Source organism: Salvia miltiorrhiza, chromosome 3, assembly GCF_028751815.1.
Source record: "Salvia miltiorrhiza cultivar Shanhuang (shh) chromosome 3, IMPLAD_Smil_shh, whole genome shotgun sequence".
Taxonomy (NCBI): Eukaryota; Viridiplantae; Streptophyta; class Magnoliopsida; order Lamiales; family Lamiaceae; genus Salvia; species Salvia miltiorrhiza.
In genome coordinates, this window is record NC_080389.1 from 3,088,853 (window position 1) to 3,112,648 (window position 23,796).

General features: G+C 35.3%; 2 protein-coding genes and 2 long non-coding RNA genes across 4 annotated transcripts; 1 reads left to right on the top strand and 3 right to left on the bottom strand.

Annotated features, from left to right (window-relative positions):
- Positions 1-5,657: 5,657 nt before the first annotated feature.
- Positions 5,658-8,879, bottom strand: LOC131015802 (protein FAR1-RELATED SEQUENCE 5-like). The gene is made up of 3 exons (XM_057944225.1): positions 8,687-8,879; positions 7,226-7,988; positions 5,658-7,074 (listed from the first exon to the last, which is right to left on the bottom strand). Exons 1-3 carry the CDS (start codon positions 8,697-8,699, stop codon positions 5,658-5,660), a joined length of 2,193 nt encoding a protein of 730 aa, XP_057800208.1. The 5' UTR covers positions 8,700-8,879.
- A 2,373-nt stretch (positions 8,880-11,252) lies between these two features.
- On the bottom strand, positions 11,253-15,979 carry LOC131015803 (putative late blight resistance protein homolog R1B-16). Its single transcript, XM_057944226.1, has 3 exons — positions 15,156-15,979; positions 13,894-15,071; positions 11,253-12,285 (listed from the first exon to the last, which is right to left on the bottom strand). Exons 1-3 carry the CDS (start codon positions 15,810-15,812, stop codon positions 11,253-11,255), a joined length of 2,868 nt encoding a protein of 955 aa, XP_057800209.1. The 5' UTR covers positions 15,813-15,979.
- Positions 15,980-20,606: 4,627 nt separating this feature from the next.
- Positions 20,607-23,425, top strand: LOC131017109 (uncharacterized). The gene is made up of 2 exons (XR_009099427.1): positions 20,607-20,771; positions 23,106-23,425. It is a non-coding gene; the product is annotated as an uncharacterized LOC131017109 (long non-coding RNA).
- Positions 20,757-21,998, bottom strand: LOC131017007 (uncharacterized). The gene is made up of 2 exons (XR_009099315.1): positions 21,418-21,998; positions 20,757-21,010 (listed from the first exon to the last, which is right to left on the bottom strand). It is a non-coding gene; the product is annotated as an uncharacterized LOC131017007 (long non-coding RNA).
- Positions 23,426-23,796: the final 371 nt, after the last annotated feature.

Consider the following 23,796-nt stretch of genomic DNA (forward strand, 5'->3'; position numbering starts at 1 on the left):
TTCTGTATCTAGAAATATATGAAATGATAAAAATTATTATATGTTTGTTATTGTGTCATTAACTAATTTTAATTGGTAGTAGGTTTACATTTGACAATTACCTGGGCGACGTCTCAAGAACTTCTTCATTGCATTTTTTGCATATTGCACTCTCATCAATTTTGGAGAAAGATGTGTTGCAATTTTTACAAGAATCATACCATATTGTTGCTTTATTTTCAACTCTGTCTATAATTCCCGTAAAGCAATACGAAACACCATAATATATGACAAAAAATAATATATTATGGAAATAGTCGATTATGTACTTTTGAAATGCATCATTAATTTTTTTATATATCGTACCTCCAATAATAAATGTTGATTGTCTCTGAGATCTTTAAGAGTACTGACTTCCTTTGTTTGTTTTATTTTTTGTGCATCATCATTAACATCAGAACTTACTTTTTGTTCATGAGAGTTATGTCCCTCACAACCTTTATCACTCTGATAGGAATCTGTTGACTTTTTTGTACTTGTACTAAAATTCCAAAAATATCTGTGATAATTTTTATTTATTCATATAACTATATATTTAGAATTTAATGTATGTTTTATTTGAAGGAATATTTTAAACTAATTTCACTTACCAAACTCTTCTTCCTTGTCAAGCTTTTTGTTCCACATCGTTGAACTCCACAAAATTATATGGTATTTTATACTCAATCTCGTCGAATGCTTCCTTTATATCAGAGTATCCGTTGAGTATGAGCTCTTTTTCTCTATAGATGCTTGCATATATAGTATTAACGTTTCTAACCTCTCCATTAGAGATTAAAATACGTTTTGTAGGATTCTAACTTTTTTCCAAATTTGCTTATTTCATTATTGAACATTGTGAGTCCAATTTGGACACCCTGCAAATTGTGTGATAAATATATAAATTGTAAAAATTAATATATATATATATATATATATATATATATAGGAAGAGGTTCTAATAAAAACCTCTGTTAAAATGAGAACTAGGAACCTAATCTTGACCTTTTAAATATTAGATCTAATGGTTAGGATTTAGTCAACAAAAGAAATTGTGCATCTATTATATTTTACTGTGCACTTAAAAAATATGCAATTTAAGCAATTGAAACCAACAATGCAAAATACTCAAGCAAATCGAAATTGTGCATCTATGCAATTGAAACTGTGCATCTATGCAATCGAAATTGTGCATCTGTAGTTTAATCTCAGCCCTCTATTTTATTTAAATCAATGGCTTTAAATTGGTTCCTAGTTTTCATCTTAAGAGGGGTTTTTATATTAACCCTACCCTATATATATAATATGTTATATGTGTAAATAATATGTATCATAGTAAAATAGAACCAAGTTTATAAGTTGAACTAAATTTGTGACTTACATCTTTGTCAACCATTATCAATTTCCAGACTTTTGTGCCTCTAAACACTTTAAATACAAATCAACACTTTATCGATTCAGCTTATTCATAGGTAGGATTTATAGATTATGATTGAGTAGGGATTTCATTAAGACATATGCATAATTAATGAGAAAAGAATGATTGAGTAGGGATTTCATTAAGCTAAGGTGGAGCATAAATATTTGCAATTTGTATTTGTAAAATTCTGAAAATCAATTTATATTATTGTTTATATGATTAGTATGCTACAGTTAATGGGTGGGAATGAAAAGAATGTTCTCTACTCATAGAGTTATAATCTCATGATTGGAATAATATAACTTTAGAAGAATAAAATTAATAGATTAGTTCAAAAGTTTAATACTACAATTCAAATTAGTAAAATCAATTATAAACATTATAAAAATTTAAAATATGATAATTAACTAATTTAATCATCAATCAATTTATAAAAAGTTAATAGAGATACCTTATTCTTCATTGGAGATAATATCGCATGCAGTTATGGTTCTTGCTAATAAAGTAGAAGTAGAAACCGAATTTATGTTACGAACCAAAGATGCTGGATCAATCTTTCTAATGTTTTGATGCCAACATGTTTCGCCCATTGGAAAAAGAAGTGGATATTGCAATGGATCATAACATCCATAATAATGCTTTATTCTATGTCTGTCGCCGGAATGAGCATGAAATTGAAGGATAATCTTTCAATCTTCGAAAGAATTTTGCATACGGGTTGATCTCTAAAATTTTCATGAGCATATGTACAACTGCTTCTGACAAAACTTAATTTTGCATTACGTTAATTCTGTTCTCAACCTCTGTAACATCCCGATAATTTAGATTTATTTTATAAGTTTAATTAATAGTATTTTCTTGTATAACTTTTTTTTTAAATAATTACATGATACATATAGATATGCACCATTAATTTTAGCTAGACTATTATTATTATTATTATTAGTATTTTTTTTGTTTCCTATTAGAACTAGAACTCTTTAAAGACTAGTATAAATATGAAATTAATTTACAAACCCTAAAGGAGACATAGAAACTCGAAGCCAACAGTAAATTTTAGTCGGGTTTTGGAGAGTTGTGGGGCGCAGGAAACGTGAGGAGCTGGAGTCAGATTTTCGCAGGAAATCAAGCTCTGGCAGTTTCGGGAGAACGGCCATAACTTCCTCCACAGAACTCCGATTCAGGCGAAACAGGCGGCCACGGAAAGCTCTCTCGAAGACGACGAAGTCGTATTTGTAGGCAAAATACGATCTGAGGACGTTTGAGGTTTCAAACGAAGGCTTGAAGCTGACTAGTCTGTTCAGCTGCGAGTTTGACGAAAACTTTAGAAATTTCAAGAGTTCATATAGGGATGCGTTGGTAGAAATCATCAAAGGGAGTTATCAATTTCAAGAATTAGGTGAGGGATTATATGCTTGTGGCTATATTCATGTATGTTTGAATGTGCTTTTAGTTCATGTTTGATTATGCTTGCTCAGTTACATGTCTAGATACATGTTCAGAATATCATGTTCAAGTACATGATCAGAAACGTAGAATATCATGTTCAAGTACATGATCAGAAACGCAGAATATCATGTTCAAGTACATGATCAGAAACGCAGAATGTCATGTTCAAGTACATGATCAGAAACGCAGAATATCATGTTCAAGTACATGATCAGAAACGCAGAATGTCATGTTCAAGTACATGATCAGAAACGCAGAATATCATGTTCAAGTACATGATCAGAAATTCAGAATATCATGTTCAAGTACATGATAAAATTAAGAAACACTCATAATTAAGTATATGTGTATGACAATGTGAATTATTTGCATGTTTAAGCGTATTTGAATATGTGCATGTTTCCTCACTGAGTATATTTTCAATATGCTCACCCCTTATCTTTTCAGTTTTGCAGTTCTGGGGTCGAGGTGGCCATGGAAGTGGAGAATGACTAGAGATAGGGGATTCACATTGAACTTTTAGTTGAATTTGTTAAGTTTTAGATTATCGTTTTATTTTTATTTTTATTTCATGTTACTACTTTAGTTTTGGCAAGTAAATTTTAAATTGGGTTAAACTTTTATGATTCAAGAAATTTTATTTTTTAACTATTAGTTTTTTTTTGTTTTGAAATTAAAAAGAAGTTTATGAAAATTGGGGTGTTACAACCTCACTTTGTGTGTCATGAAAGTATAGCTGAAAAAATGTTGGAGACGTATATTGTGGGATCAATCCAAGAAGATCATGATAAACCATGCCTTGTGCTTGAAAAGAATAAACTTCTCGTCTTGCAGATGCCAATTCTTTGTCCAATTTTACACCGAACGAAGTAAATGAGAATATACTATTATAAGCACGAATATTCCTTCTGAAATTAATAGCTTCTTCTGACTGGGCTGTAAATAATTCATCCAACTCTGGAGGAACTTCAAAAAATGCAAGTTTTACTTTTCCATTATCACAACAAAAAGTAGGAGGTTCATTATCAAATCTTCTTGCACCACAATGAATGCAATCGGGCACATTTTTCAATTCATGTAGCAATGAATCTAAATAGATAAATAATATAATTAAAAAAACATTAATAGTTTATCATAATGTATTAAACGTATTTTAATCTTAAAAGAATGTAATACTTACAATTCAAATCACTTGCATTTCGTTTACGTTTCTTTTGCCTTTGTATAATTTTTCTTTGTCTATATGCCTCACTAGCTGCAATATATAAATATAAATATATTAATTAAATAAATATTTTGATTTGTGTTCATGTTGTGTGATATGTGGTGATTATAACATAGACATTTAATATAATATATATATATATATATATATATATATATATATATATATATATATGGGAAGGCTAAAATAAGAACGCTTCTTAAAATATAAATTAGGAACCAATTTCAGCCCATAGATCATCAAGATCTACGGTTGATTCATCACCTTGTTGGATAAATTTATGCTCCTAAGTTCGAATCCCAAAGGTAACAAAAAAATATTTTTTGCAATTCATACCTTTATACAGTTTATTCATGCGCGTTATACATAGAATTCATGCATTTTTGTTGGTTCGTAATTCTTAAAATAAGGGTGATTTATTGAATAACCCTAGTTTATTCATGGCTCTACATGCTGGTTACTAGATTTATTCATCAGATAAATAAGTTAATTAATTAACCTTGTGAATCACATATGAAATACTGACACTTCTATGAGCGGTTGTATGAACATGGGGTTTCTTTGACATGGTCTGCTCATAACACGAACACTGATTTGGACTTATCTAATTTTGTTTGTAATGACATAGTTATAGATTATATAAAAACACCAATATATAAATTATAAAATGCTTCGTTCGATATAAATGTCAATGTTATATTGTCATTTAGTTGTATATTGAAATTGTCATTTGATAAATATGAGCATGTGTTTGGACTTCTCAAAATTTCGACATAAATATGAACTTCTATATGGAGTAAAAAAAACATCAATATATCTGGGCATGCCTTTATATTTATAATTCACATAATCTCGACATGAATTAGTGTAATATAATCTGGGCATGCCTTTATATATAATCTGGGCATGCCTCACGACAGCTCCACAGATGATCCCTCCATAAAAGAGTGAAATACATCGACTAGTTTATATATTATTTTGATCATTGATAACATGGAAATCAATCAACCAATAAAATATGAATTGTAAAAACAAACACAGAGTTCATACTTATGAAAGATTAAAGTTCCGTAGAACATAGATTTCAAGAGTCGACATATTTTGAAAGCTTCAACATAAAACAAATTCTCTCAATAAAGCTACATAAAACTTGGCTTTCAAGAGTCGGCGACTTTTGTCGGGCAGTTCCTTGAATCATGATGTCCCCAAGTTTTGCATTTCCTAGAAAGTCGCTTTGGTTTTTTTGCGAGAATATGCGAACTAAAAATACAAGCACCAGACTTTAAGATTCAAATGCTATTTATTCAAAAAAAAAGTAACGCAAATACTAGCCACATGAATTCGAAGAAATGATCAAACGCAGATAATCGCCACAAGAACTATGACAAACTTCCAAAATGAAATAATCACCACAAACACTATGACAATCATCGACCCGAAATAATCACCAGCATTCCAAATCTTATAAATTGCAGACCATACCAGTTCGACACATGTAATAGTTTGAAGTCCACATTATTATCTCAAAAATATGAAATTCATCAACTAGGAACTAAGATCTGCGTCATCCTTTGTGGGGCAATTTCTTGAATCATGATGGCCCATCGTCTTGCATTTCCTGCAAAGCCGCTTGGGTTTCTGTGCAAGCAGCATTGCCTTTTCTTTTTCCGATTTTCTACGTCCACCGGCACCACTCCCTTTAGTCTTAGCGACATCTGGTGGCAGAACAGAAGGAGTTTCGGTTGGAGACGATCCATAAAACTCATCGAACATCCTGTTCTTCGACAAGGATGAGTTCTCCGGAGTTCCGAGCTTGGCAAACTTGTCCCTAACTTCAATGAGATTCTCATATAATTGGTTACACAACTCTTCGTTGCCCCTAACGTATCCAATGGATTCACTCGCAATCTTGAATATTCGAAGCTCCAAATTAGATTTGGAATGCTTGTCATGATTTTGCACTTGATCTGTTGAATCATTTGGACACAAGATGCTATACTTGCACCATCTCGTCGCAACGTACTTATGGGGAATAGTGTCGAGATTCATATTCCTAAACACAAGAAACATATGCATGCAAGGGATACCTTTCCGGGTGAACAATTTGCAGCTACATACGACGTCGTCATGTGGGTGTAAACGGCGCACAGTAAAGAGACCATCTAGTTTGTCCTCAATCTCATAAATGATGTCGTCGCCATCGGAAAACATCTTCCGCATTGCACAAACTCTGCTTGAACAGTCTATCTGCTCCTGAACCTCCTTGAACATCGCATTTGTGTATACAGCCGTTGCATTACATTCAATGGGTAGATTTGTCTTCATCATGGGAGAACGTGTATCGTCGGCATGTGTCGCCTGCTTGTAATTATATCTCTGTGAATCAAGACCACTGCAGAAGTTAGTATACAATACCACAAGATCGGATTTCTTTTGGATAAAGCGTTTGAAATAACTATTCTCGCTTTCAGACATCGATGTGGTTCGGAAAAAGCCACTCATAGGTACATCTCTAAAAAATGCCGGGATCCACTTTGCACGATCTTCGTACATGTCGGAGAACCATCTGTTCGAGGCAAGGTCATATTCCTCAATCATGTTATTCCAATTTTCTTCAAACACTATTGGATCGATGTTCTCATTCCAAATCAGTCCATCATAAATACCCCTAAAATCCGCATCCTCTCTCAACTTTTGAGGTAACTTCTCGGCAACCTTCGTATTTATGTGCCACATGCAAAACCTGTGACGGGTTTCTTTCCAAGAAGAGGCGACGGCTTTCTTGAGTCCTGGATCTTGATCGGTAATGAATAAACGAGGTGCATGGCCCATTATATCAACAAACTTATCCAACACCCATGCATACGACTCCATGTTTTCGTGAGAGATTAATCCTGCACCGAAAGAGATACATTTCCCGTGGTTGTCTCTACCGGTAAAAGGAGTGAAAATCATCTTGTATCTGTAGCAGAATTACAACAAACGTGTCATATTAAGTTCAGAAATTGTTATTCAACAATTCTTCCATTGAATGAAGACTACGAACGTGACTATTTGGCATCGTATGATAAACAATTGAAGTATTGATTAAGTAGCATCAAACGCATGTATACCTATTGGTGCAGTATGTAGTATCAAACGACACTGCGTCGCCAAATAACTTGTAGTTCTTAACAGACATCTCATCCACCCAAATTAGTCGACACAATTTATTGTCTTCATCTACATCGTGAAAGAATTTAAATCCGTTTCCTAGCTCCTGTTTGTTGGAAAAAGACTCCAACAACATGTGGGCATCGGATCCCTTAGAATGCACCTTCAAGTCTCTCGCAAAGTTCTTAAAGTCGTTGCCAGTGCATCCGACATCGTCATAACTACCTAGAATCTCTTTGGCCAAACGAAAGGTACGCATTGGGCCAATGTTAGCCTTGATACCGGATATGATAAGCCTTTGTTGGAATTCGTCGACATTCCTGTTACTGTGCATCAAATTCCGTGTATCAACTGGAACCATGGAGTGCGTGTGGCCCTCGTTGAATTTAGTGATCTTGTACCGGCCTCCCGTTGAAAGTTTGAACACTGCCCTTGCCATGCAAGCGATTTTGCAAGATGTAGTTTTCCGCTTCTTTGCCTTAGACTCATTTGCTTGCATAATATATCCCTTCGCCTTTTGCCACACACCCTGCCTCCTACACACAATATATCGGGACGTAATTGTTCCATCGCTTGCTCTATGTATAGCGCTCAATCGAGTCTCGAAACCACACGCTGTAGCATATTTCCTGTAAAATTCTTCAGCTTGTGGTAAAGTATCAAATTTTTTCCCATGGTAAGGTTTGATTGAATCCGGACATTGAGGAAAGCACAGCTCCCTGCCTGTAGTGTTCATATATGAAGTCACTGTTTATATTTTAGAAATTGATTCGGCAATCATTTTTTCAAAGTAATAATAACATGTTCATCGTACTGATGCATGTGCGTTTTTGTGTTCATTGATGTGCGTATTTGTGTTCATTGAACATAGTAATGCATTTTCAGGCAACAGGTATATTGAGCATAGTGGTGCGTTTTCAGGTAACAAGTATATGAAAAAGTATTACAATCTGTTTAATATATAAGATTATCAACGAGGGCTTCCATGGCAACCAATATAATGAATGGATCATGAAGTTAAATGAACGTACTAAGCGAACATAATCTAATTCATCTTTAAAGCATTTGTTATAATCTTTGGTGCTGTGATGTTCAACGAAATTATGTATACTTATATTGCACACGGATTCGAATGCCCTAAACTCATTCTGGACTTAAAGATCTTTTTCCAGACTATATTGTTACTAATTGAACCTGATCATCACTAGTGTTCTAAATCTTCTTGCTCTTAGAAAATAAGATGTTGTAAAAATGATTTACTGCAGCAGAATCTAAATTAAGATGTTGTAAAAGTGATTTACTATAGCAGAATCTTTGAAGCCTCATAACCTTGGTTGAGAAAACAAAATGATGATTTGGGTGTTGAGTGGATAGTTAAAAATTTATACAAACATGGAAAAATTTAATAAAAAAATTCATACCTTGCACATCCATATGACAAAACTCCTTTCTCAAGTTATTCTTTCAATGGCGACGAATTCCAGAAAAAATGGGCTAAGCTAATGAATTAGAGAAGTATGAATGATATGAGATATTGAGACTCAAATATGTAACGTACATGACCTCCGAGTTTTCCATTTCTAATATGCTTTGATTTAGACTATTAAATGTGCTTTTCGGTTATAATATCTCTAAAAGTACAAACATATATATCCTTGGAAAAAAAAACCACTCTTCGTTTGTGCTTTATCAACATTAGATATGGTATTGAATCTCATCCATGCGATCTCACGAAATCAATGAATAAGATCATGTCTCTATTCTCTATTTAATTTTGTGTTTTCATAGAACTTCCCCCCCTATATATATATAGATATATCCCTTGATATAAATACTAATTAGAAGCTTGTGTTGCTCATGCTATAGAAAATGAGATTGTTTTGCAAATGTAACTTCCATGCTCATAATTAGTGTATATAAATTTTAAAATCCTGTAAATAAATATTTATTTTATAACACGACAATAATAAATAAATAACAATAAAAATGAATGTTAATAATAATTATAAGTATAAATCTAATCAAATAAATTTAAACATATTGATATGGGGGCAAAACAATTACTATATCATTATATTTATCAAGTAATATGTTTGATGTATTAATTTATTCTAGAAGATGTTAATAATGGAGATTCACAGATGTTATGTTAATAATATAGATTCACAGATGGCACTTATGCTCGAAAAGTAAATCTACCTTCTTTTTTTATTTAACATTTATTTTAATGAAAACAGTATTGACTTTCAGTTGAATATCAATTTAGGCAGAATTTTGTGAATTAAACCCCACATGAAGGTGCTAAAGCAGGAAGCTGTAATGACTTCTTTGCATGCTTAGACAAAGGACATCTCAGATGGTTTTGCATTGTATGCATAAGCTCTCGCATCTTTTTATCGCTGCAAACACAGAAACATGCTTTCTCGTGATTTGTTAGATTCTGAGGAATTTATTCACTACTACATTTAATGGATCCAATTCTTTCTTCCCCTCTACAGAAATCACAATAAGTCATGGTCTTATGTCTGAGATCCTTCGCTTTGCGTAAAGGGGCTGATACAAAAGAAGATTAGATGCTGGGACAGTCACCTTTAGAAATCATTCAGCTGCCATTTTACTTTATGTGAAATCGTTCTTATCCCTTTTGTCAACTGAAGAAAATCCATTATGTGGTTCTTGCTGGGCAACATGAAGCTCTGTTAATAGCTTGGACTGGTTCATAGAGTTAAAGGCTTCATTCTTTAACTATTCTAGGAGATGCTTTTCAAATTTCAAAGAATTAAACTTCATAAATCAGGCTAAATACTACCAAGAATGCATCGGGTTTCGGAATATACTCACGGGAATATAATGGAAGATGTAGAGAGAGAGGCAACCTCGGAGAAGGTGTGCAGTATGAATAAACCATATATATGCCTCTTGTAATATATATGCCAGTGCTAAGAAATTAGAAAACTCCAAACATGATGATAGGAGGTCTCTTATGAGACCGAAGGGGTTAAGCAAATTAAATAATATTGAAACATTTGTTATATTTGTGAATAATGTTTCCCAAATATATATTGATAAACTATACATCAAGAATAGGGTGGGCACGTATAAAAACCCCTTATACACCTGGAAGCATGGAGTGGAATGCACTCAAAGAAATCAACGTGCCCATGTCTCATATAAAGAAATAACATTTTGTAGTTTGAGGGCTTACCTACCTGACTGGAAAGCGACATATAGAGCCCTAGACGGTTGACAGCGAGAGGGCGAGACAGCAGATGGGAACGGCAGCGATTCGTTAGCCGACCGGAGGTGCCAACGGCGTCGACGTGAGCAGGTGCGCGCTGATTGATCAATATGTAGTTTCGCCAGAATTAGATTATAAACCAAAATCACAAACTTGAAGCTTGGTTGGCGGCGAGAGGGCGAGATAGCGGATGGGAACGGCAGCGATTCGTTGGCCGGCCGGAGGTGCCAACGGCGTCGACGTGAGCAGGTGCGCGCTGATTGATCAATACGTAGAATTATTAGAATTCTAAACCAATGCTAATCTATTTGATGTATCCGATAACTAATGCAATAAGCTATTAAAGCTTTAGAGAGAGAGAGAATTCTAATGCAATTAAAATTCTAAACTAATGCTAATCTATTTGATGTATCCGATAACTTATAAAATATATGATAGGGGTAAAATAGGCAATCCACAAGTTGTCCCATAAAATGCTTAGGCTCTTTTTCTATTAGTATAGTATATAAATAGATATAGAATTAGGATGACAGAATTGAGGATTGAAGTCCAGTTATTTAGGTTAGTAAGAAGATGAATAGAAAAGATTTGTGAAAAATTAATTAATTTATTAGTAAAATAAAAAGAAAGGCATATATGACCCGGCGCTTAGAAAAAGGAAGAGAGAGATATTGAAAATTAATCACTCAAATTAGTATTCCCACATGCAATTGAATTCCTCATCACATCAAACTACACGAAAGTTGGGATCAATTAACTATAACATGAAAGGGTGGGTCCCCTTGTAATTCCTCTTGTTCCTCTACTATCTTTTTCAAAGACACAGCCATTGATTCACTGCAATTCCACAATTCAATTGATTTGAGGTTTGGTATTTCTCCAATTTCTGAAGGGAACTCCTCCAACGACCACATCCACGAGAGATGAAGTTGCTCAAGGTGTGGCAAGCAGGAGCCCTCTAACGTCCAACATTCCATATCCTTACACCCCCACAATCTCAAGTATTTGAGGCTGGGGAATTGGCCTTCAACTATTTCCCAACTGCGTCTTCCAAACCGCCCATACATCACTTGGAGCTTCTCAAGAAGTGGTAATGAACCTATCTTTTCCAGAATTTCCTCCCAATGGAAGAAGTATCCGCATCGAAGTAACAGCTTCTTGAGTGAGTGCGGGAAGCTAATACTCTGCAGATACTCAGTATCTACATATCCAAAAAGGCACGTCAAGCTTTCCAGCTTACTCAAACATTGAAGATAGTTGAGGCACTTCACTCTGACCATTACTTTATCATCGGATATTATACCCAGTTTCTTGATATTGGGAATTCTCTTAACCATTTCTTCATTCAAGTTGAAATCAATCACTCCTTTGAGCGTCTCTAGATTCTCCATCATAACATCACTATGCCCGCTCCGAGGATCTGAGAGATACATTCCTGGATATTCGAACTCGACATGCTTAAGCTGACGCATTTTCCAAATTTCTACTGGTACAGTAGGTTTACAAGAAACATTTGAAACATTTAGCGTGTGTAAATTCCAGAGCAGACTAATTGAAGAAGGGATTTGGAACCCCTCACGAAATCTAGCCCAAAGGTACCTCAAGTTCACCATTTGAAATACATTTTCATCTAAATACCCTCCAGAATACTTAAATGTACTCAGTGTCCTCAAAAATCTGAAATCTAGCCATTCTGGAACCGTATCAGCATGACATATGAAAGAACGAGCACGTGACGACCTAGTTTCCATGGCATCCTTGACTGTCGTATGTGAAGTGCTTCTGGGAATAAGAATGCGGTGTTGGCTATTTATCCCTCGAGGACAATGTTGCCCTAAGACATAATAAAACCTCTGCTTTTCAGCTTCTTTCAAACATAGATCTCTCAGTAAATCATGCATTTTGCAGTACTGACAAACATGGTTTTCGTACCTCAATTCCACATGTTTTGTTGTCATTTCCCTTCATGTTTTGCTTGTGAATGCTTGTTTGTGCCCGAATATTTAGTATTTATGAAGTTTTGATTGCTTGGTATAGTTTTTGAGTATTTTCAGGGCAAATCAAGAGTTGATTGGAGAATTGTGAGAGCATAGGATTGAAGTACGTCTCGAGAGGAATCCATGAGCGTGAACGGCGCCCGAATCGGAGCTCGGACGAGGGAGAACGGGGCCGACAAAGTCAGCCGCGCACAGAGGCCGCGGCCGCGGTCACGCGTCGTGGGGAATGTATCGCCCGCGGTCACCACCCGCGGCCGCGGGGTGGGACCGCGGGCTAAGTGCTCAAGTCCAGGGATGTCCCGCGGTCACCACCCGCGGCCGCGGTCTGGGACCGCGGGTCCCCCCACGGTCACCACCCGCGGCCGCGGGGCGGGACCGCGGGTTCCCTGAGTTTTGCCCACGTTTGAGCACCACGGGCGCGGGCCATGACCGCGGGAAAAGAGCGGAGTCGCGTTTTTCAGCCCTTAAACCCCATTTTCCCCCTTTTTCTCTCATTATTCTTCTTCTCCATCACTCATCTTCCCCAACACTCCACACACAAAAACCCTAGCCTCCTTTAACACACCCATCTACCATTGAAGACCATTGAAGAGAAGAGAAGGAAGAAGAAGCTCATAAATAGGATTTGTCATTTCTTACTCTCTATTTCATTATGTACACCTTTAACTTTGATTTATTGTGTTTGAACATGTTAGGCTAAATTTCTCTTTGATTTGGGGATTAGGCTAGATGATTATTGTAATGGATTGATTATTTATGCTCAATATAAATCTTGTTTGTTCATTTGCACATTATCTTTTCAAACCCTTGATTTATTTCTTGTATGGATTGTTGGCCATATTCTATGCATTTCTAATTTGCACTTTGAATCGGGAGAGGATAATTGCAATAGATAAGGTGTTTGAAACATATCAATTCGATAACCGGGAGGTTGAGAGTTGGGTGAGAGTATGTCGATCTTTGTGTGCTTTTGGGAGTTATAGGTTAGAAGTTGACCGGGGACGGCAACTATGACCCGTAATCTACCGTTTTAGTCGTCCGGGAGGGGGCTAAAACCAGTTGGGAGATCACTCTAGATAATTAGGTTCGTCAAGATTAGTATTGAGTTATAATTGAAGTCTTTTTCTTAATCATCGATGCCTAGTCCCTAAATCGCCTTAATCATCTTATTTATCCACTTTGCTTATTTGATTTTTATTTGTCTTTGCACTTGTTAAGTATTTAGTTAGATAATCAAACCAATCACTCAATCGTTTAGTCTAAATAGTCGAGTAAAATGAATTAGGATAATCACTAGATTGAACTACTAATCCTTGTGGGATACGACCTTGCTTCCATATATTACAACTACCCGTATACTTGCGGCGTGGTGAAAATAATAGCGAACAAGTACTTTATATTCCCAACTGCCCCTAACCCACGAACTAGAATGAGGTTTCTATTGACTAGCTCCTTCAGATACTCATTAGCAATTGTTTTCGAGCTTTTATTGATTATTGGTTTAAGAAAGCCTTCACAAACCCATAGCCTGATGAGTTTTGAGACTCTAATTTCCTCGTCTTCCCCAAACATCCCCATGTACAAAAAACAAGGCTTCAGATAGGCAGGCAAATGGTCATAGCTCAGTTTCAATACTCTCAAGCAATATTCATCATTTTCCGAATTCACTATTGAGCTTAAGTTTTTCTCTATGCCCTCCCAATATTCCAGTGTAAGTTCGGACTTTGCCAAAAGACCCGCAATCACAGCAATCGACAAAGGAAGTCCCTTACACTTCCCCACGATCTTCTTTCCGATTTCTTCGAGTTGAAGAGGAAAAACCTCATCCCCAAATACAGTTTTGGAGAACAAACTCCAGCTACAAACATCATCTAAAAATCTCATACCAATGCTGTTAGAGTTTGTCAACTCAGTAGCCAAGTTTGAGAGCCTAGTCGTTACGATTACTCGACTCCCATCATTGTAATTAGGAAAGAAAAACCTCATCTTGTACCACACCTCTACACTCCACATATCATCCAATATTATGATATACCTCCTACCCCATAAATACTTGTACAATTTTTCTCCCAACTCGTTCTCGTCACTCAAGTCATCCCTCGAATCTCGGCTCACTTGTTTAAGAACTTGTCTAAGTGTTTCTCTAACATTATAAGTTTGAGAAATTGTAGTCCACGCACGAATATCAAAATGTTGCTTAACAAGGGCATGCTCAAATATATGTCGGGCAAGAGTGGTCTTACCAATCCCGCCCATCCCTGTGATTGGGATGATTTGGCGGTTACGGTTCCCTCCAGTGAGCCAATCCAAGAGTTGAAGTTGCACGTCATCAAAGCCCACCATCATGCTTTCCTTCACATTGGAAGAGGATGTCAAGGAGCCAGCATGAGTCAAGGAGAGCTTTCTCAGCTGAGCTTCGGCTGCAATCTTCTTGGCTTCCTTCTTAATCACATTCATTTCATCTATCACTCGTTGTAGATCTTCATAGAAGTCGATGCAACTGACTTCCTTTCCAACGGCATCTGCTTCATCGCTGTAGTCAGAAGAGGTGTCACAGCCTTCGAAAAATTTCTGTATGAAGGTAAAAAATTTGAGTTAGAGATTCATTTCTTCTATCACTTGTTGTAGATCTTGATAGAAGTTGATGAAACTGACTTCGTTGGGACTCATTGATCTACCCAGTTCATTTTCCATGGCTTCCTTCTTGATCACATTCATTTCTTCTATCACTTGTTGTAGACGATCTTGATAGAAGTTGATTTGTTCATCAGCTTCAGCTGTATCAATTTTGGCTTTTTTGGATCTTCTCAGCTGAAGCTTGTCCACAATATGAGATTCGATAGCATCTTCAGCCGCATAAGCTGCATTTGCGATACGTTTGGATCTCCTCGGCTGAAGCGTGTCCACAATATGTGATTCGATAGCATCTTCAGCTGCATAAGCTGCATTTGCGATACGTTTGGATCTCCTCGGCTGAAGCTTGTCCACAATATGTGATTCGATAGCATCTTCAGCCGCATAAGCTGCATCTGCGATACGTTTGGATCTCCTCGGCTGAAGCTTGTCCACAATATGTGATTCGATAACATCTTCAACCGCATGAGCTGCATCTACAATACGCATCTCCAGCGGATCAGCTTCATCTCCGTCAGCAACAGGGGACTTATAACCTTCAAGGAATTCCTGCAAAGAGGTAAGAATTTGAGTGAGAGATTCAACTTGTTGTTTGTGGATAGAAATTGGAGGGGAATGGTGATGCTCGATTGTATCGATGATATGCATAACAGAAACCAAGGCTGCATATGCTGCCATGATTGAAGGAAAAACAGTGTATGTATATTTTTCTGAGAAAGAGTTAATTTGATAGAATCTGAGTTTAGGTTCAGCAAAAACCAATGTGTAAAATGGGTATATCTCCTCTCCTCAATTAGTATCAGAAATATTATGTGTGCAGCTTTTCTTCTACCTTTCAGAATCACATTATTGCCAAACAGCTAAGATAAGATAAGATATACTAGTATTGCCCACGCGCGTTGCGCGGATATTAGGTCTTTCCTTTAATATAAAAATTTATAATTATTTATATAATTAATACAGATTGTGCTATTTGAGATATTTTTTTTAAAGGTTTAAATTAAAGATAAATAAATACTTGCAATTATGTTATTATATATGATTGTTTGCTCCATGAACTTGGGTCCATTTTAAAATGTAAATCTACGCAAATGTAGTTAATTCAAAATTTTAAATAATTCAAGCATTAGGGCACCTAACATAATATGAAATTAAACCAATCAAATTATTTAAGTTATCCATGGTTTGCAAATTAAATTAAAATACAAAACAATTCAAAGTTATAACTATATATAAATTAATTTATATAAGTTCACCGCATACATATATAGTGTAGTAGTATTCCTCACTCATTTAAGAATGGGTCACTTCCCACTCTACTCATTTATATAAATTCATAATCTAAAGAAGTTCAATAAATAGTATGATTGAAAATGTATTTTATTAGCGTGTAAATTAATAGTACTTAATACAACGAACTTTATATTTATTTCATTAAACAATAGTTGTGTATCATGTTTATGAAATTAACATGAAAAATGAATCGGCTGAAAAATTAATGTTGGGAATTTCATAGGAAAACTAAAGGGATGTTAAGATTGTTGGAAATGTATAAGATCATCTCCAGTAAAACATCCTCATTTACAGGTTTTTGCTGACATCTTCGAAGACACATCACCATATTCTCTTTCTTTATTTTCACCCTCAACAATAGCTACTTAATTCAGATTTTTGCTGACGTCATTCTAGACCCACATTTCATCAATTTTTAACTCACTTAATATTTATTCACATTTAATTTAAATTTCATATTTATTGTTTATAAAGTATATAAATTTATTATTTTATAAATATATAGCAAATAATAAATATTTTTTTAAAAATAAAAACATAAAACACAAAAGTCAATTTAAATTTAAGAAATTAAATAAATTAAATTGGCAACACTAAAAATAAAATAAAAAATTACATTAAAAAATGAAATAAAATGAAGGAAAAAAATGAATATAAATTACAAACTAAAAAGATGAAATAAAAAAAAACAAAAGAGAAGAAAAGAAAACAAAACAAAACTAATCTCCTCTCTCACTCTTACGTGTTAGAGGTGGTAAAACCAACTCTCCTATCTCCTTCAATCACCTTCCCTAAATTAAACCCCCCCAATAATTATTTTTGGGATGCATCTCCAATGCATCCCATGGTTGGAGATGCTCTGATTGGAGAGAAGTTGAAGAGACATGTAATTATTGACTTATTTTAGCATAACTTTTATAAAAAATAATATAAAAATACTTAATGTAAATAATGAGAGTATTATTTTTTTGAAAAGGAAATAAAATATCATTGCATGGGAGAAAGAGTTTTAGGCGGGAAAAATTCCTCCCCACCACTTTGCTTTAGTATACTCCCTCCGTCCCACTAAAGTTGGCTACATTCGTTTCGGCACGGGAATTAAGGAGTTGTAGACTGGTATTTTAAGTGTGTAGTTAATAAAGTATAAAAGTAATAAAGTAAGAAATAGAAGGTGATAAAGTGAGAGAGAGAATGTAATAAAGTGATAAAGTAGGAGAGAGGATGTGATAAAGTATGAGAGAGAAGGTAATAAAGTGATAAAGTAGGAGAGAGAATGTGATAAAGTAGGAGATAGAATGTGATAAATATTTCCATTTTAGGAAAGTGGCCAACTTTAGTGGGACGCCCAAAATGGAAATGTAGCCAACTTTAGTGGGACGGAGGGAGTAATATATAGATATAGATATAGATATATAGATTTCAACAAATTTAGTTAAGTGCATAGGGTGTATATATATATATATATATATATATATATATATATATAATGTAATGAGAAATTACCATTAGTTATATATCTAAAAGGTGCTCCACGTTGACTTGTCGACACACTAATACACGACAATTTAATTAAATGGCTGATGAATCAAATCATCTACAGCCCAAAAAAAAAAAACAATACGTATAATTATAAATATAAATATCTAATATAAATTGTGAATTTCGAGAAATACATATACATCTATATTTAAATGGATATTAGTATTAGATTTTTTTTAAAAAAATTGGTTATACACTATACCATGATTTGAGTAATATGCTGAAATTGTTCTTTTATCTTTCTTTGCTAAAATTAAATGAATATAGGAATAATATCCAATGCGTTAGGTAATGCCTAATTGACTTTTACGGGGGCAGAAATTGGCTGATGTTCTTGTTTGTGACAATAGAGTTTTTGCATGGTTCATAGTTTTAGATGTTTGTTAATGCTATTAAAAATATTGATGTTTTTTTAATGCTTGTTTAGGTGCCCAAGACATAGTTGCATTACAGGCTTTAATACGAGTAATTAGTGTAATCCCCAAGATAAACTATTATAGGCTTTAAGAATACTTTTGCAGATACAGACCACTTTTAATATTGGCACGCTAAAACAGGTAATAATCTAAAATAATGACTTTGTTTGGGAAATGTGATAGTTGGCTGCATGCTTGTGAAGAGTTAGTGAGTGTAATTATTACTAATTAATAGAGCAAATGAGCATGCATATCTCCTTTATGCGTGTGAAGAGTTAGTGTCTGCATGGGTTTGCATGCAATTTTGGCGGGAAATTTTTAGAGATGCAACTCTCCTTTAGTATAATAGATAGATGTGGGTTGAGCCTACAGTTTACTAGTCGTTCATGTCGCTTAGTTATTCTTTTTAATATTTTATTTATTTTATAATTATTTTGATTGGTCCATTAGGTAATTGTTTCGTAGTCTTTTTATTTGTTTGGAATTCTATCCTTCACCTTATTAATTCCCTTAAAAAAAAAAAATCATCTCTAGCCTTAATTAGTAAGCCGACTCATGTGATGCAAGACTCATGGATCTTCTCCCTATATATATATATATATATATATAGGGAGAGGTTCAGGAAAGAACCATAAATAAAAAAAGAACGGAGAACCATTTTCAGCCATTCGATCATCAAGATCTACGGTGGATACATCATCTTGTTGGATGAATGCAGATCCTGGGTTCGAATCCTGAAGGGAGCAATTTTTTTTATTTTTTTGAGTGCATTAATTTTAACAGCAAATGCATTAATTTTTACAGTGAATGCATTAGATTTGATGGTTCTCCCGTTCTCACAAATAATGTAGTTCTCTCTAGAACCACACCATATATATATATATATATATATATATATATATATATATATATAGGGGCGCGCTCCAGTGAGACCCCATATTTTTCGTGAAACACTAGGACAATGAATAAGACATATAATACTAATGAACAAAACGTATATCTAATGAACAAGATGTATATACTGATGAAAAATAAAATTTAAAAAATTCGTAATGAATAAGACATATATATACTAATGAACAGGGCCGTATATACTGATGAACAATGCAGTATATACTGATGAATAACAAAATTTAAAATATTCTGCTCCCTCCAGGATTCAAACCCTGCGAAAAAAAAATCACCCTCCAGATACAATATCAGTCATAGGATTGATAAAATAAACGCACCAGATCGTGCTCTAGATCTCACTAAAATTAGGGGGTCTCATTGGAGCGGCCCCCTATATATATATATATATATATATATATATATATAGGGGGCGGTTATTCAATAAACCACCCTTATTTTAAGAATTGCGAACCAGCAAAAATGCATGAATTTTATGTATAACACGCATGAATAAACTGTATAAAGGTATGAATTGCGAAAAATAATTTTTTGCTACCTTTGGGATTCGAACTCAGGACCATGAATTTATCCAACAAGATGATGAATCAACCGTAGATCTTGATGATCTAAGGGCTGAAAATGGTTCCTAATTTATATTTTAAGAAGCGTTCTTATTTTAGCCTTCCCCTATATATATATATATGTACAAATCTGAACCTTATTTGGTGAACAAGGGTGGCGAAATTCAAAGGTTAGGTTGTTTTTTTTGTTTTTTTCTGTACTTTTGGTTAACAAGGTGGAGAGGGTGGATCTGCATTTTGTTTTGTGGTGAACAAGTTGGATTCGATTTTGAGAAATTCAAGTAATAAGTTCACTAGTATTGGCAATGGATCATTTGTATATTATGTACACAAGTGAATACATGCAAATCCCTTAAGTTATAAAGTTTTGGATCGAACAAGATCAAAAACTAACGTTATTCATTTTATTTTGTAACACCCAACATTTTCACTACAGTATATATATTATTAATATTGTTTTCTATGATTTTAAAGAAGAAAGAGAAGTCTCAATTTTTATGCAAAACCTGAACTTAGTTATTTAACGAGCAGATTGTATCGAGATTTTTAAAATCATAGAAGCCCGAGTATTTCATGATTTTAAGGTTGATAGGATTTTATGCAAAAAGCCCAACAATGGGCCAAAAGTTGTGTAAGAGTAGGAAGCCCAATAGTTATTTTGGGCTGGAGTAGTCGAGCCCAACTTATGTATATGATTAGTTTAGAATTTTTAATCTTGATTTAAGTATCAATTCAACACGTAGCCTTCAACTTTTGATGCAGCTCCTTTGCTAACCGACTCAGTCCAGTATATGACTGAGAAACCACTGTAATTCCATTTCTTTTCTCATTCTGCAAATTCTACACACCAAAAGCAGACGCCCATCCAAACACAAATCATCCACAGCAATAAACCACATCAGTTCACAGCAAAGAAGGTAGTCTTTCTTTTATTCAATAATCCATTCATTGAGTATAGATCAACAATCAACAGCCACGAACAATCAAAATAGATATAGTTATACAAGTTGAGCATAAGCAGTATGCTTTATCATCAACGATCCCAATTTTCAATAATTGAACAAGAAACCAGATAAATAAAAAGCAAGGAAGAAAAGGTAGAATCTTGGGCAGTAGACGAAGCTGCCACACCGGAGTCGACGATGCCGATCAATTCCTGATATAGAACATAGTTAGAGATTTATTTAATTTAACGTATTAAAACTGAAAAAATAGAGAAAAAGGAGAAGAAGAGTTAGAACAGGGGAAGGGACGGCAACAGCAGCCGCGAGCCACTGCAGCGGAGGCGTGACTGGCGGCAGCGACCGCCGGCGCTGCCCGCGCCACGGCGGTCCGCGGTGGCTGCCAACGGGGAGAGAGAGAGGAATATGAACGAGAGACAGACAGAAACAGAGAGAGACGAACCAGAGAAGGATATAGGGGCTAAGTTAGGGAGGGAGAGAAGGAGGAGCAGAAACGGCGGCGAGCGCCGTCGCGGCTCGCATCGGCCGTCGCGACCAAGAGCCAATAGAGAAGGGGGAGCAGAAAGAGAGAGAAATCGAGTGGGAGAGAAAAGAAGCTTACCTGAGACGGAGGTGGCGGTGGTGCCACAGAGACGGCGGCGGCAGTGGCGGGCCTCGCCGGAGGGGCGAATTTCAGAGGGAAAAAGGAAGGCAGCAAACCCTATAATTTGGGGATTTTAGAAATTGGGAAGGAAGTAGGGAAGAAAGAAAAGGATGGGGGGAAGGAGAGGGCCGGCCTCGCCGCGCCGGAGGCGGGGAGGACCGGCGACATCTGCCGGAGGAGGAAAGAGCGAGAGAGCGCCAGTAGAGATAAAAAGGAGAGAACGCAGAGAGAGGGAGAGAGTGATACCATTGCGTAGAAGAAAAGGAAAAGGGTGATTAATTTGTTTAGATTAGATTTTATTTATTAAAGAATAATGGGTAATTACAGTTGGGCTTAAACAATTACTTGGGCTAATAAGAGCTGATGGACTTTTGTAAATTAAATTACTGTTGGGCTTGAGTTGGTTAATGCAGTGGTGGCTTTGGTTTAAAATTGGTCTTAATTTAATTATTGTGCTATTATTAATTTAGTTGGACCCTTAATTTTGTTAAAGTGAGCTAAGTTATTTTAATTTAAGCCTATAAATATATATAAAGGATTATTAGCTATTAGCTAATAATTGACTTGATTTATTAAATAGCCTGGACTTGTAGGATCATTATAATTAATTTATGCTATTACTCTATGTAAGTATGCATAAATTAAACACTAGATTATTATAGACTCAAATTCTTGAAAGAAGAGAAAAATAGATTTATATTATTTCCAGTTAATAGCTATTTATTAAATTAGAGTAAGTGGAGTTTCGATTAACGCCGGAGTTACGATTATCGTAGTTTAGGTTGTGGTTTAGATAATATGCTGGTATTTATTGATAAGTTCGCCAGGTAGCAACCAGTCATCATTCCATAAGCTCCAATAGAACTATTTTATTAAAACCAACATAAGTAATCCTTTTAAATCGGTCCATATCATTTTCCTCATTATTTATTAGTCAGTTTTTATACTGAAGGTCGGATACAAGCAAGGGTAAAGCAATAGTTCAGAATTACTAGTGTCGTCAGACCACGATCAGGTGGGCTTTCTAAACTCAAAATCTGAAGTGCACATTATTTCATGATGTTTACATGAATGAAGTTATATTAAAGTTATTGACTTGCCAAATGAATTTATGAGCTTGTATGACACCTATCTGGCACCAGAAGTTAATCGAATTCGGATCCTGTTCTATCCAGATGTTAGACAGGATTAGTGTACACAAGGGACCGTGAGCCGATTTAGCATATCGGCCGGCCTAGGACCGTGAGCCGGTTTAGCGTATCGGCCGGTCTAGGTCCGTGAGCTGGTTTAGCTATCGGTCGGTCTAGGACCGTGAGCCGGTTTAGCGTATCGGCCGGTCAGTGACCGTAGAAGGTGGCCACCTTCTCGGCACACAGTTATCATTGCAGATATGGTAGAGTACAAAGAAGTATGTCTGCAGACGTATATGATGTTATGATATATATATATATATATATATATATATATATATATATATAAGTTTTACAGTTTTGGCGTGCATAGGTTATTTATATAAAACTCCTGTGTGATGCTTGAGATGTCAAGTTCAATATATAGCTCTAAGAGCAAGCTTTCAAGCTATTTCGGCATGTGACCATTGAGTGCTTTTGAGTACTCAGCCCTGCATATGTTTTCTAAATGTGCAGGTTAAGCTGTGATGCAGATGGATGTCAGCAGAGCAAAGCTTTTGATATATAAGTACCCAATTAGGCTCAGGATTCCATGTCTTCATACATGTAATCCACTTAAGCTATTCCGCTGCAACGCTTAGTGCGTTTTACTTTATTGATGTGTTGCAAAGATTTCAAACTAATAGCTTACAGAATTATGTCACTTGATACTTAGACAACTTGTCGTTATGTATTGTGAGTTGTCTGCTTTTGAGTTTTAGAAAAGATTGTTTATGATTACCAAATATTTTGGTAAATTATTGTTTAAGCAGGTTAGTGATTTTTATTGAGATCTATTTTCTTTTTTTTATTTTCTTATTTTGTTTTCAGTCACACTTTTTCCCGACTTAACTATTCACTAGCTTAGGTCGGGTTGTGACAGTAAAACTTGCATTTTCTGAAGTTCCTCCGGAGTTGGATGAATTATTTACAGCCCAGTCAAAAGAAGCTATTAATTTCAGAAGGAATATTCTTGCTTATAATAGTATATTCTCATTTACTTCGTTCGGTGTAAAATTGGACAAAGAATTGGCATCTGCAAGACGAGAAGTTTATTCTTTTCGAGCACAAAGCATGGTTTATCATGATCTTCCTGGATTGATCCTACAATATACGTCTCCAACATTTTTTCAGCTATACTTTCATGACACACAAAGTGAGGTTGAGA

Excerpts from the sequence above, each read along its gene's own strand:
- LOC131015802 (XM_057944225.1), bottom strand. Across the intron at positions 7,075-7,225 it reads ACTACATACTGCACCAATAG|ATACAAGATGATTTTCACTC; the intron begins GTATACATGCGT and ends ATTCTGCTACAG.
- LOC131015803 (XM_057944226.1), bottom strand. The coding sequence starts at position 15,812 with ATGGCAGCATATGCAGCCTTGGTTTCTGTTATGCATATCATCGATACA. Across the intron at positions 15,072-15,155 it reads GATCAATGAGTCCCAACGAA|AAATTTTTCGAAGGCTGTGA; the intron begins GTCAGTTTCATC and ends ACCTTCATACAG. Across the intron at positions 12,286-13,893 it reads GGGGCAGTTGGGAATATAAA|AAGCACTTCACATACGACAG; the intron begins GTACTTGTTCGC and ends TCTTATTCCCAG.